The sequence below is a fragment of the Hemicordylus capensis genome, chromosome 2 (genome assembly GCF_027244095.1).
Source record: "Hemicordylus capensis ecotype Gifberg chromosome 2, rHemCap1.1.pri, whole genome shotgun sequence".
In the NCBI taxonomy this organism is placed as follows: domain Eukaryota; kingdom Metazoa; phylum Chordata; class Lepidosauria; order Squamata; family Cordylidae; genus Hemicordylus; species Hemicordylus capensis.
Window position 1 is genome coordinate 294,826,695 of NC_069658.1, and position 14,542 is coordinate 294,841,236.

General features: G+C 42.0%; 1 protein-coding gene across 5 annotated transcripts in view; it reads left to right on the forward strand.

The window, feature by feature from the left end:
- IFT122 (intraflagellar transport 122) overlaps nt 1–14,542 on the forward strand; it is a 125,081-nt gene that overhangs the window by 26,878 nt on the left and 83,661 nt on the right. For all 5 annotated transcript variants that reach the window (XM_053293647.1, XM_053293651.1, XM_053293646.1 and 2 more), the window contains 7 exons: nt 260–335; nt 1,963–2,154; nt 2,531–2,669; nt 4,020–4,222; nt 4,483–4,620; nt 5,893–6,057; nt 6,861–7,058. In XM_053293647.1, coding sequence (XP_053149622.1) covers nt 260–335; nt 1,963–2,154; nt 2,531–2,669; nt 4,020–4,222; nt 4,483–4,620; nt 5,893–6,057; nt 6,861–7,058 — 1,111 coding nt within the window. The remainder of the gene's footprint in view (nt 1–259; nt 336–1,962; nt 2,155–2,530; nt 2,670–4,019; nt 4,223–4,482; nt 4,621–5,892; nt 6,058–6,860; nt 7,059–14,542) is intronic.

Consider the following 14,542-nt stretch of genomic DNA (forward strand, 5'->3'; position numbering starts at 1 on the left):
TCCTGGTTGGTGGCCTCAAACAAACCACAGATTGTAGGTGGTTCAGGTTCAGACATAATATGAAACCATGTTTTAGTTAAACATGGAAAGTTAAGCAGGAGTGGAAATGTGATGCAATCATGAAATCCTAGTGAACTTGATACTAGTATCTGATGCGTGCCACTATAGTAGAGATAATACTAGAAATTATCTGGTGCTTGTAGCTTCTTGGAACTGTTTGTTACATATTTTAATTGGCTTATCCTTTTGTACTTGGTAGAGATGAGCACAATGACATCTTAGCTGTGGCAGATTGGGGACAAAAGCTTTCCTTTTATCAGCTCAGTGGCAAACAAGTAAGTTGTATGGTAATACAGTGCATTAGAAAGTACACCTGATTTTTTACTCCTTGAGAAATGTTTAGTTTGCTGCTGAAAGTTCTTCTTACCCAGAAGTTGAGGACTAGACAAGGCATTATGTCATGGGTGTCTTTGTTTATACTATACCTACTTTTTGATCTGAACAGGAAAGCAGCTTACAATTTAAATTAATAAATACAAGTTGCAGTATACAGTATTTAGGTGAAAGTATTTATGGAAGTCCAGCTGCAGGCAGACTTGGTGTCCTATCCCACAGTCAAGAATTCATGGGGCAGGGTAGCTGGAGTTGTAAAACCCTGGAGAGCTCACAGTAGACAAGCTGCTCTGACAAAGGCCAGAACTAGAATGAGGTCAATACCTCCAGGCCCAGATTGTTGTTCCCCGGTTCCACCTCCCTGCCTGAAAAGCAGAGAGATTTAAAGGGGCAGTCCTCTGGCCTGAAGTCTAACATTCATCCTCCACTCCATCAAGTTCTTCCTGGTCCATTGATGGTGCTGGCATTAAGGCTTGGGAACTGTTCTAAGGATGCCATCTCTCAGAATCAGCCCCTTCATTGCTCTGCAATGTCTTCTGATTTTTATGATTGGGGCTCCCACATCTTTTTCTTCCTCTGAAAGCCACTGCAGGACCCATTCATTTAGACTGGGACCACAGTGCAGGGTTAGTGGAAATTTAACCCTTTGCCTTGTGCTGATTCTCCAGTGCAAACGCTAACCTACTCCCTGAAGCTGCTGTTAGCACAAAGGTTAAAACATATAGCCCTGCATATTTTTTATATATATGGGTTTCCATATATTTTCCTCTCTGAAGCTCATAGCAGTTTTAGGGCAGGGGGCATTTTTCAGAGAGTCAGCACAGGGACAAAAAACAGCTGAATCCTCCTCCTCCAATGCTTCAACTCCAGTCCAAATCAGGGGCTCCTGTAGCTGCTTTTTGAGTAAGAAAAAAATAATCTTGGGAGCTTTGTTGGGAAACATGGAACTTTCATGTAACATCTAGTTTGGCCTTGAGTCTTCAAAATCCATAGGCCTGTTTGCTAGTTCTTTTATAGTAAAGCATTTGTATCTTGCATGACTTACATATAAATTATTTGCAACTGATGGCTCAGGTTTTGCAGGCTGCTGAGAAGATAAAGAAGCATTGTCCCCTTGATCCTTAGCCAGTTCAAACTGGGCTGTTTCTCAGATGCATTTTATAGTAGCTCTACAGCTGCTGAGTTGTACCACTTGCCAATACTCCAGTCTGTTTCAGAGCCAAGGACTGCTGAACAAGAATATCCTGGCTAGGCCTCCTACACTGCCTAGAAGAACAGACATGACATAGGAAGTATTTTATTTATTTACAACTGGATGCTGCCCTTCATTCTGGGACCAAGTTGACTTCTTGCCAATTGTTGCTAGTGCTAAATACTTATATTCTTTGGTCTATAAAAGTTCATTGGGGGAGGAAAAGATGGCTCTAGAAAATGAATCATCTGATAAATCAAACAAGAACCTGTATATAATTACTGCATCACCTAAGGGTGAGATTTCTAAATAGAGTATCAAAGGTTTTTGACTATTGTTTTTTTAAAAAATTGAGATCTTACTTCATATTCTTATAGATTGGAAAAGACAGAGTCCTGAACTTTGACCCTTGCTGTGTTAGCTATTTTTCAAAAGGAGAATACATCTTACTTGGAGGCTCAGACAAACAAGTGTCTCTGTATACAAAGGATGGAGTACGCCTTGGCACCGTAGGAGAACAGAGCTCTTGGGTGTGGACTTGTAAAGCTAAGCCAGATTCCAATTATGTGGTAAGAGTTATAAAAGCCTTTTGTACATGTAGGCACAGTCTTTTCCTCAGATCCGTGTCTAGTGCCTCCAAAACAGCAGAACCAGTATTATGACTGCTAATGCAAATCATTGTATGTCTGGAAAACAAAATTTGGGTCTCTTGGTTGCTACATGTATATAAAGGTCAGGAAATCTAAAATTGTTGACATGTACTGTCTAGGTGATTAATAGCCAGCTTAATGTAGCTCTGTATATTGTCAAAACATTTTCAGAATAAACAGTATTAAAAACAAAATAAGATTGTTACAATGCTTCTGTCTGTTTTGCTGTTTATCATAGTTCTGAGATACAGATACATAAATTTAGGCTTTTGGTGAACTGCTGCTTTCTCTTCAGGCAGTAGGAAGCCAGGATGGAACAATTTCATTTTATCAACTGATTTTCAGCACAGTCCATGGCCTTTATAAGGATCGCTATGCTTACAGGGACAGTATGACCGATGTTATTGTCCAGCACCTCATCACTGAGCAAAAAGGTAACTTTGAGCATTCATTCAATTTTAATTCGGTGGTTGCCTCACAAGGCAATGTGAGATGCAATGCTTCTCATATCTTGGCTTACTGAGATACTATATCTTGGCTTACTGAGATACTATAGGTAAAGTTGTGCCGTCGAGTTGGTGTCGACTCCTGGCAACTACAGAGCCATGTGGTTTCCTTTGCTAGAATACAGGAAGGGTTTACCATTGCCTCCTCCCATGCAGTGTGTAATGATGCCTTTCAGCACCTTCTTATATCTCTGTTGTCCGATATAGGTGTTTCCCATGTTCAGGGAAACATATCAGTGGGGATTTGAACCAGCAACCTCTTGCTCGCTAGGCAAGTCATTTCCCTGCTGCGCCATTTGAACATGCCATACTCGGTGTCCAATATTTATCTCCAAGGGTTCCGCTTCATCTTCTTTTTAAATTTTGTATTTATTTATTTATTTATTTACTTATCAAATTTGTATACCGCCCCAAACTTTAGTCTCTGGGCGGTTAATTTTTTAAAAAATTTGTTTATTATTTTACTATATCCAATTTTGTGCTTCTTTCCCTCTCATTCTCTCTCCAAAAGAGTGTTATGATGCCTTTGGTGTGACCAACAGTAGGTTGGGTTGTGATCCAGTTTTATATTAAGTAGTCAAATGGCCTGGATAATCCCTATTAACTTTGTTACTGATTACTTTTATTCCACCTGTAAGATAAAATAAGCTATGGGAAGGGCTGGAGTGAGGTCTGGAGAGGGAAAAGCTGGTTGTGGTGTTGAAAGAATGAGAAGGGATGAGGGGAATGGAGTTGGGAGGACTTCACACCTTCTGCCCCAAACACCCCTCTACTACTCATGAAATTCCAATAGCCCCAAGCTAGTTAAAAAATGATGACTAGTAGTAATATGTGGCTCCTGGTAACCAACACCAGGTAAATATAGTGCACAGAATGCATTTTGCATTCCATTCCGAGCTTGGAACAGAATGCAAAATGCATGGAACGTTTCATTGGAACAACCTGTTGAGCCAATTGTTTCGATGGAATGACCTGTCACCCAGTTCCAAGCCTAATATTGGAATCTAAAATGGCACTCTTCTGGCCTCTGCACATGTGTGGTAGCCAGAAGAGCGCCATTTCAGATTCCAAAATGGCTCTCGGGTTGTTCTGAGCTTGGAACAGGTTCTCTTTTTAGATGGTGTTCTGTTCCGAGCTTGGAACCTTTGAAACAGCTCATTTTGAGGCAGAAGGTTCTGACCCCAGAACATTCTGCACATCCCTACTTTGTTTATAACAGGTTTAAAGCATTTTAGCTTACCTCTGTAACTCATTTTACTGTTTTTTTCCCTTTTCCAGTTAGAATAAAAAGCAGAGAGCTTGTAAAGAAAATTGCCATCTACAAAAACAGATTAGCAATTCAGTTGCCAGAGAAAATCCAAATTTATGAACTGTATTCTGATGATTCCTCAGATATGCATTACCGTATGAAAGAAAAGATAGTGAAAAAATTTGAATGTAACTTACTGGTTGTATGCTCTGAACACATCATCCTGTGCCAGGTAAGCACTTGACAGTTGAATCTGAAAATGAACTATACACACCTTTTGAAATAGTGTCGTCCGGTATAAGTGAAAAAGCAAATACATCAAGTAAGAGTGAAAACATTTTCTCCAAAATGTATTTGGTTCTATCTATCCTAGATCTTTAGATATTTTCTATTTCGTCATGATACTGAAGAGACCTGGCACCTGTACATCCTTCTTGGACAAAGATATCATAATTCCTTTTATCCAAATTTGACGTGTTATTTCTTGTTTAGGAGAAAAAACTTCAGTGCCTCTCATTCAGTGGGACTAAAGAGAGAGAATGGCTGATGGAATCTCTAATCCGATATATAAAAGTAATTGGAGGACCACCGGGCAGGGAAGGCCTTTTAGTGGGTTTGAAGAATGGCCAGGTAAGGTTTCATGATAAAGTACATCATGTAAAAGACTTGATGTACTTATTAAGGAGATTATTTAGATTCTAAATAATCAAGAATCTGAAATGACATATTTGCTTCTTAGCATCTTTGGTTGCTGTAGGTGACAAATTGCTTTGCAAATTTTGTATTTGATAGTAATCAAGGACTGTCTGCCCATAGGAAGTGGCAGTTAATCAACAGCCTCTTTTGCAATTGCTGACCCTTCATGATAAATGGAGTTGATAGTGTCCATAAGCTGATAAAAAGTGGTGCTGAAGACAAGGTGATGAGCAGCACAAAAGGGTTGACATCCTGATTAAGGAAGCAAGGATGTAATGAGAGGCTATATCAACTGGAGGCTTCCCCAAGTGAATGTAGCTGATCCTCCTTCCTCTGCAAGTGCTTGGTGCCTTCTAGAAACATGTTCTGAGGGACACACAGCCCTCCGGGACATATTTTTGGAAGGCACAGAGCACTTGAAGAGGAAGGAAACATAAGTGAAAATCTCCCCCCCCTTCACCCCCAGCGTGTTCACAGCCTCCCTCTGCATCCTTGCTTCCTTACAATGTCAGCCGTGGTTTCTAAGACTTACTTGCAAATTCCACAAAACTGGCATCTGTTTATTGCATGTCAGTTGAATACATTTGGGGCAAGATGGCTGAAAGTGTGGGCGTCAGTGTTTGTTTCTGACTTCTGCAGTTCAGACACAAACATCCTTACAAAACTCAATTGTCGCCTTACCCCGTGTCTTTATTTTATTGACTGACATTGATCGCAGGCTAATGCGGGTTGTTTTGTACCACCTGCACCACTGCAGGTGTCTGAAAGAATGCCTACAGTGTTGGAGAACAAGGCTGATGCTTTACTACTTGAAAGTGTGCAGTTGCAGTTACGTGACACTACATCCACTGGAAATAATGGACATCGTACCACAAAACGTTGATTGTGCAGTTTTAACAAGTAGCACACCAGCCCTGTTCTGCAACACTGTGGGTGGTTTTTAAGACACCCACAGCAATGTGGGCAGTTCAGAACTGCCCTCATTAGCCTTCATTGAATGTCAGCCAGTAATTATAATCCCTTCTAAGGAAGTAAGTGTGGCAAAAACAAACTTTTGTTTGCTTTGATTTGTTAGGTTAATTGTTCTCCATGGTTTTCATTTTTTCAAATATATAACTGCTCTCATGGATGAGATTGGTTGACAATAGAAAATGGTACTGCTTTTAATAAGTATTTGATTAACTCTCTGGATTTAACCATGTCCAGATTCTGAAGATATTTGTGGACAATCCTTTTGCAATTGTTTTGCTGAAGCAGTCGACAGCTGTGCGCTGCTTGGATATGAGTGCATCTCGAAACAAGCTGGCAGTGGTTGATGAAAGTGACACCTGTCTAGTGTATGATATTCACACCAAAGAGCTGCTTTTCCAGGTAAACACTATAAAGCCTCAACCCTTCCTTTCCTTTTTTTCAGCCCCAGCCACACACTTGCAAAGAGCTGGATCAGAGTAGACCTGTCTTCTCTGTATGGTTTCTACCTCTCTGCTGAGGTTAGCAGGCAAAATCAAGGCTGCTCCTTTGTTACCCCATATCTCAGAAAAAGGATAATAAGAACTTCCAAAAGGGTAGAGAAGAAAGAAATAGAGAGTGATCTGTTGCAGGCTTGAACAAGGAATTGTAGAACAGCCAAAAAGAAATGTTAGCAAAACAGATAAGATTTTAAGAGTAGCACTAACCTGCTTTAAGAGATGCTTTTAAAGTAGTATTTAGTAAAAGAGAAAATATATTACTATCATATCTAGCAAATATACTATACATATTTGTTATACCAAAGTCAAGATTGAACAATGCTGCTAGATAAGGAGCAATGGATTGTTCTGATAGGCACAGTGATAAAATGTAAAGGATGAAAGTTCCCTATGAAACCCATTGAAATAGCAAGTGCTGGGCACATTCTGGGATTTATCCCAGTTGTGCATCTATTTAATTACCATTAATTTCACTGGAGCTTTAACAGAAATGCCAAGTAAATTGTCTTTGTGGCAAGCAGATACGTTGCTAGTTAACAATAACTTGAGCAAGAGCTATATATTTCTAAACATGGAGATCAAGAATGCACACATTTTCTTTACTCAACCACAGTAGTCGCGTATCCTGGATGAATACTGTCCATTGCTTATAAAGATGTATTTGATTTATTGTCCGTCTAATAATCTGTTGAATGTTCCCATTAGGAACCCAATGCTAATAGTGTGGCTTGGAATACGCAGTGTGATGATATGCTTTGCTTCTCTGGAGGGGGATATCTCAACATCAAAGCTAGTAACTTTCCTGTCCATCAGCAAAAACTTCAGGGCTTTGTGGTGGGATACAATGGCTCCAAAATTTTCTGTCTCCATGTTTTTTCCATGTCTGCTGTTGAAGTTCCCCAGGTAATATTTGACCTTATTTATTCTTTGCATTTCTAGACATAAACATTATTTTTAGTGTTCCTGAAACTTTGTCAACTTCCTGTTCCAAAATCAATGTGCTCCAAGTTTTCAAGTCTTTCATCACAATTTATTTGGCTTTCTTCCTATGATGCAGCCCAACAGTAGTACTGTAGTGGAGTGTTTGGAGGAGGAAGGGGTAGTTTGTCTTATTGCAGCAAATAGGTAGAAGTTTATTGTGTTAAGCATTTGGCACATCAATATAGAAGAACATTAGGGAGACAAGAAAACTCTTGATATAATTTTGCACTCCCAAATACATTTTGATAATCTTTCTATTGTATATTTTCATTAGGCTGCTATTGTTTCTCTGGTTATTGTGTTGGAGGGATTAAGCCCTAGAGAATCAGTTGTTTGTAACTTTGTTCTTTCTACTCTATTCCCCACCCCCCAAGGTAAAGTTCCTGCCAAGTAGCCACTTATTTTCAGCATGTTCTTGCTTGCTGATTTGTCCAAGCACCACTTATGTTTTGTATAAAATATTTCTGAGCAACAGCAAATGTGGTTTGGCCCTAAGAAATCCATGTTCTCAACAAAATGGTTGTTTGAACAGGATGGGAAGCCCTAGAAACAGAACAGCTGAAACATTGAAAATAGTGTTTGGTGACTAGCCAAACTTTTCCTAAGAGCAAGAGTAATAGTTTGTTACTGACTTCTGTGGAAACCTAAGGTCCTTTGAACTACTTTGCAGACACCTTTGTAGACATCTTCCTTTTTATGGGTATCAAGGTGGAAGTGGACTTTAGATCTCATTCTGCATTTCATGTACATTCATGGCTGACTGACATTAGCAGAAGAAATGCAGAAATTGAAATTTAGCTGATATGAATTTAGTAAATTTCTAGAGCAAAAGGGATTTGGAATTCACTTGTTCTTCACTTTTGAATAAAAGCCAAAGAAGACAAACTAAAAGAATGTACCAAGTAGTATTGTACAAAGTGTCTAGTGGTGGTCAGCATTTTTAAATAACTTGAATAAAAGCAGACAAGGCTGTTGGAAAAATTACAGATGACTCAACGTGAGAAGCATTTCACACATTTAGGATTTGAAATGGAATGAATTGGAATGTAGGGTAAAATTCAGCAAAGGCATATGTAGATATTATACATAGAAAAGGGGGCGGTGGAAGAATGTACACATAGAAAAGGCAGTGACTTACAGAAGAGAATATGTGATTTATGATGGATCATAAACCAGACAGTAGTCGATGCTGCTGCAAAACTACCCAATACCATTTGAATTATTATAGTAAAACATTTATGTTCTAGATAGAAATAAGGTCACCATTTGGCACTAGTTAGGCATTCACAGAAATGCCTTTCAAAATAAGTACATGTATACATGATATCATGTTAAATTCAACAGTAAAGTGGCCACAGAAAGGTACAGCAAAGTTGAAACAGTAGCTCACAACAATTTTAATTGCAAGTGTCTGGGGCTGGCTTGAAAAGGGGTTTATATGATAATAGAGTGCAATAGGCAAGAGAAATGGTTAAATTTATTTTGTGTTTAGCTCAGAGAATGTTTTCACATTGCAACATAAATTTCCTACCAGCAACATGGCACAAGTAGAAACATGTTAAATAGGAGCAGTCACTGCATTGTGCATGAAAAAATGATCTGGGTTGTGATCCATTGGATCCATTAGAAATGGGTTCTGTGCCTGCACTGAAGCCTGTCAGTGTGGACCACCACAGCTCATCTTGACACTTGCATCCCACCCCACCCCAAGTGACCACGTGGCTATTTAAGGCGAGAGGAAACTCAAATACCTCAGTCCCTTTGTGACTGCCGTAGTGATTGATTCCTTGGTCACTGAGGTTCCTTCTTACTGGTTCCTTTTCCTTCGTGAGTTCTAGAAAGAGAAAGATAATTATCGGACTGATTTATTGGCTATTGGAGTTTGGATTGCTTAGGACTATGTTTTGACTTGTTAATGGACTAACTCAGACGACAGATCAGACGGATAACTTGGCTAACCACTAACAGAACACTGCCGATGGCTATGAATAACCCTAAACCATCAGACAAAAAATCAGATTAAAAAAACTTGTAAAAGATGTACTGAGTCTAACGCTAAGCTGCCCTCTCAAGATGGGAATGACCTGTGCTTAATATGCTTTGGAGAAGCCCACAATTTTTCTTTATTTAAAGTTTGCCAATCTTTCTTGAAGCAAACTCGTCATAATAGGGAGCTTTGTCTTTGGGCTGCTCTTTATGATAATGTTTTAAGTCCCCCGGGTCCATCTGGTGCGGGCGGGATTGTTTTCTAAGCCATCTGGCTCAAGGGCTGAGGCTTTGGCCTAGTCTAAACCCTCAACGCCTGTGTTTAAGTCTCCAAAATTGCTGAGGAGGCATGGAGACAAAATGGCAGAAGCGTTGGAGCCCACCAAAAAGAAGAAGGTGATGACATTGGAAGATACTCCTTCCCCGTTGGTGCAGGATGTGATGATAACGTTAGTGACGAGACTGCTGACACCAAGCTCTTCGGCTCCGACATTGACATTGACGCAGCCAGTCTCAGCTTCAGCAGCGAATGGATCAGCTTCAGCGGTGACTTTAACAGCATCGACGTTGAGAATGTCAACTTCAGCGTTGATGCATTCAACTCTACTATTCTGCCACTGTTGACCTTGAGGCCTTCGATACCGAGACCACCAGCTTCCTTGGTATCGAGGTCGCTGTCGCTGCCAAGAGTGGCATCTCTTTCCCTGGCACCGATGAAATATCAGACGCTGAAGGTGAGAGAGATGCCCTTGAAGTTCAACACACCTATTTTGATGGGAACAATGACTCTGCGTTGTCAGGTACCAATCACTTTTGAGCTCGAGGATGCTGACACGGCTGATGCTGAGGGGACTGGAGCTTTGGACTCCAACACAGCACAATCTATGTTGGATTCCAATAATACTACCCCATCAACCTTTAAAGGGTTCCCATAGTCTGCGGAGCATGAAACCCATTCAGTGCCTTACGTTTTGGCAGACCCGTCTGCTTCTCAGCTGTGTCCATCTATATGCTACACACTTACAGCTGTACATCTAGCTTCTACAACTAGCTGGCAAACTAGTTGGCAGTTTCTCTCACCTCACACCTTCCTCTACCCAACCGTGTGGCTTTGCCCAGGATTCTCCGGGGCTAGCATATGATTACCAGGAAGACAGGTCATTGAAGTCCACGTTTGGGAGACAGAATCTTCTGATGACTGCTTATTCCCAGGCTCTTTGGGTGTGGACACTAGCTGCAGGGGATGCTCCCATGCCTGAAACAGTAAGGAAAGTTATAACGGAAGTTGCAGCCATTCAGACCCAGATGGAGTCACCTCTCCTGCCACCTAAACCCGTTATGATGTCTAAGCAAACTCAGATGAGGGTGAGACAGCATACATTGGCTGCTATACAAACTGATCCTCTGGAGCCTGAGGCTCCAGCTCCTCAGGAAGTACCAGCCTGGGAGCATGAGCCAGACTCCTCACCAGCACCTTCTGGGAGTCATCATGGCTCTTCTAACTGAGTCGGATGCAGATACAGTTGACCCAGATCCCTTGCTGGACATTGCAACACCTTCACATGTGTCCCTGACAGAGGAGATGAAGGCCTACCATATTCAATTAAAAGAAATGGCAGACGCATTGGGGCTTAGTCTAAGAACACAAACAGCTATTATCGATGCCCCCATGTACAACTTTATGACCAAGTCAATGTTGTCACAACCAGTTGCCTTACCATTTCTTCCATTGATTTCAAAGGCAGCACAGTGCCCGTGGGTAGTGCCACATACTTCCACACCTATACTGAAGAGATTGGAAAGCCTTTACAGAGTCCAAGAGGTTGAGAATACATACCAATTAAAACACCCAGTACACAATTCTCTTGTAATAGACTGCACTACATCATCCAGATCTGGCAGACGACCCCTGCAGATAAAGAGGGCAGAAAGTTGGACATACTTGGAAGCAAAATCTGCTCCACTGCCTGCTTATCAGTTAAAATAGCCAATTACTCAGCTCGTATGGCTAAATACAATCATTGTCTCTGGGACAGCTTGGAGCAGGACATGGCAACCTTACTCCGGATGAGTTCAAAGCACGTTTCAAGAAGACCATGATGAAATTGACAGCTGTGACATGGCAACAGCTAAGTACGGCTAACCACCTGGCTGAATCTGAGTCTAGATTGACCACGTCAATCACGTTAAGGTGCCAGCCATGCATGGCTCAGATCGGCCTCCCTTCAGTATGACATGAAAGATAATAGAAGGGCTTCCATTTGATGGAAAGGGTTTTTTCTTAGAACAGACAGACTCGACTATGGAAAAACTCAAGAAGTCGAAGTTCATGGCAAAGTCTTTTACACTGGCATCCACATCCTCCTATGCAACAAAATTCAAACCTTACTGCAGACCATGTTCCAACTATAGACAGCAGGATCACAGATATTTCAAAATGTCTTGCCAACCACACGATAAAAAGCATTACCAATCGAAGAACAATCAGGGCCAGCGTAATAAAAAGATGAAGGCTCAGAAGCAGCACCTTTGAGGTCAACAACAGCCCATTGCAACATTTATCAATAGAGGACTCAGGCCCGGTTCAAACATCAGCCTGCCCCATCAACGTAGCTTTGAGTGTAGCTGCCTGCAACACCTATCAGACTCCAATAACATCTTCAGCCATCAACAATATCAGATTGGCCAGCAATTCCCATGCATGGCAACATATAACATTAGATCGATGGGTGTTGAATATGGTCTCTTTGAGCTACGCAATAGAATTCAAAGGACGTCCAATTCACAAAAGGGTGTGTTTTACATGGGTGACTCCAGCCCTGCAGAAGGAGGTACAGGAGTTGTTGGACAAGAAAGCGATTGTCCCGGTGCGGTGGGCACAGAGACGGGAGGGATTCTACTCCTGCTGCTTTCAAATCCCTGAAATGGATGGTGGAATACGACCAATAATGGACCTAAGACATCTGAACAAGTTTGTACATATAAAGAAGTATTTAATGACGATGTTGCAAGACATTCAGCAGCTTCTACATCTGGAGTGGTGGCTTGCAATGTTAGACCTGCAGGATGCATATTTTTACATAGGGATCAGGCCATCATACCAAAAATATCTCAGATTCACAGTGAGCAACTCAACTTATCAATATCAAGTGCTACTGTTTGGACTCTGGACTACCCCCCACCCCCAGGTTTTCACAAAGTGCATGGAAGTGATTGTGGCACACCCACCTCAGGACCAGGGGATGGGCAATTTACCCTTACTAGATGATTGACAACGATCATTAAAAAACAGAGAAAGGTTACTTTCTCAGATACAATCCTTGTTGCAACTTCTCTGAGACCTCGGGATAGGGGTCAACTGGAAAAAAAATCATCTGAATCCAGTAACATCAATCTCCTATGTAGGGGCGATCCTGGATACGCAGAGAGGGAGGCCTACTTACCACAAGAAAGATTTCAAGCCATATTGGAACTTGTACTTTAGTTGCAGTCGAGCCCAACACCATGTGTGAGGCAGGTCCAGCGCCTCCTAGGCCTCATGGCCTCTTGCAAGACAACGATTCGCTACACGCACCTGAAAATGAGGAAGTTGCAATTATAGTTCATATTCACCTTCCGTCTGAATGTGGACAGCCCCCAGAAACGCTTAAAAATTCCACCACAAATCCTCCAGTCCTTGGGCTGGTGGATGCATGCAGAGAACCTGCTACAAGGCATCTTGTTTCAATTGGAATCTCCCACAGTGTGGGGGACAACGGATGCCTCAATGTTGGGCTGGGGAGGTCACTGCAATGGCAGTACAGTCCAGCGACAGTGGAACTACCAGCAGAGGCAGCTCCACATCAGTTTCTTGGAGCTCCTGGCAGTGTTTCAAGCCATGAAATCATTTTTGCCTATGCTCAAAAGGCAAACAGTGCAATTGCAATTGGACGATACGACACTGATTTCCTATCTAAACAGGCAAGGGGGGATGGTTTCCAGATCTCTGTGTGTGTTGAGCGTTCAGATGTGGCACTGGTGCATCAGAAACAGTATCACTCTGCAGGCCATACACATAAAGGGGCTGGACAGGGTTCTTGCTAACGATCTGAGTCACACATTTACCAAGGAGGGGAGACACAAATGGGAATTGAGCAACAAGTACCTGACTCCAATATTCAGGGCATGGGGATATCCTAAAATAGACTTATTCGCGATGGATCTAAATGCCAAGTGCGCAACATACAGCTCAAGAGCAGGTCACAACCCGCAGTCAACAGGGGACATGTTCCAGATAGACTGGTCCCAACACTCATAGGGAGGGTGGTGGCACGACTTCTGGCCGTCCAGACCACATATATCCTGATAACACCATTGTGGCCCCGGCAGCCATGGTTTCTGCATCTACTCGGATTGTCTGGTCACACATACAGGAGGCTTCCACAGTGCCCAGATCTTTTGTTGTGGGAAAACAGGCAAGTACTACATCCAGAGGTGCCCACTCTGAAACTTAACAGCCTGGAAGATAGGCTTTTAAGTATGATCTTGCTTAACTAGAGGAAGCCTTCAACTAGGAGAAACTACACAAGTAAATGGAAGTGGCTTAGTTGCTATGTGGCTTCAGGCGGCTTCCGCCTTTTGAAAGCTACGGTGCGCCAAATCTTGCTATATCTGACTACGCTTAAGACCTCCCTGCTATCTAATGTCTCCATAAAAGTACACTTAGCAGGTATTTCAGCTAAGCCCCTGGGCTGGGATCGAAAGATAGCATTCTCCCACTCCAGCTGCAATAGCTTCTTGAAAGGTCTCACTGACCTATATCCGCCAGTTCGACAGCCACTGGAGCAGTGCAGTATATCTTTGGTCCTTTCTGCTCTAACAGCCGCCCCTTTGGCTACCACTAGCCTGAAACTGGTCTCCTTAAAGATCCCCTTTTTAGTGGCAATTATAACCGCCCACAGAGTGAGTGAGCAGATAGCTTTGAGAATGGATGAACCTTACCTGTTGTTCTTCCCGGATAAGATTTTACTATGCCCTGATATCGCATTCTTGCCAAAGGTTGTGACGGATTTTCACATAAACCAAGATATCATGCTGCCTACCTTCTTTTGCACTCCTACTACTACTTTTGAGAAGGCCCTGCATTCCCTGGATGTTAGCAGGACACTTCTATTCTACCTGTCAGGAACAAAGACGATTAGAAAGATGAAAAGGTTATCTCACTGGCTGGTAGAACTTACCCTCATGACTTACAAGTTGTAGAAAGTAACGCCACCAAAATCCATAAAGCCACACTTGACTAGGGCATACAGCACTCCAGCGGCTCATCTGTTGGGCATATCATTCAAGGACATCTGTAAAGCTGCAACCTGGTCCTCAGAGTTGCCCTTCATAAATTCCATCCATCCATCTATCTATCAAACATATTTGTATACCGCCCA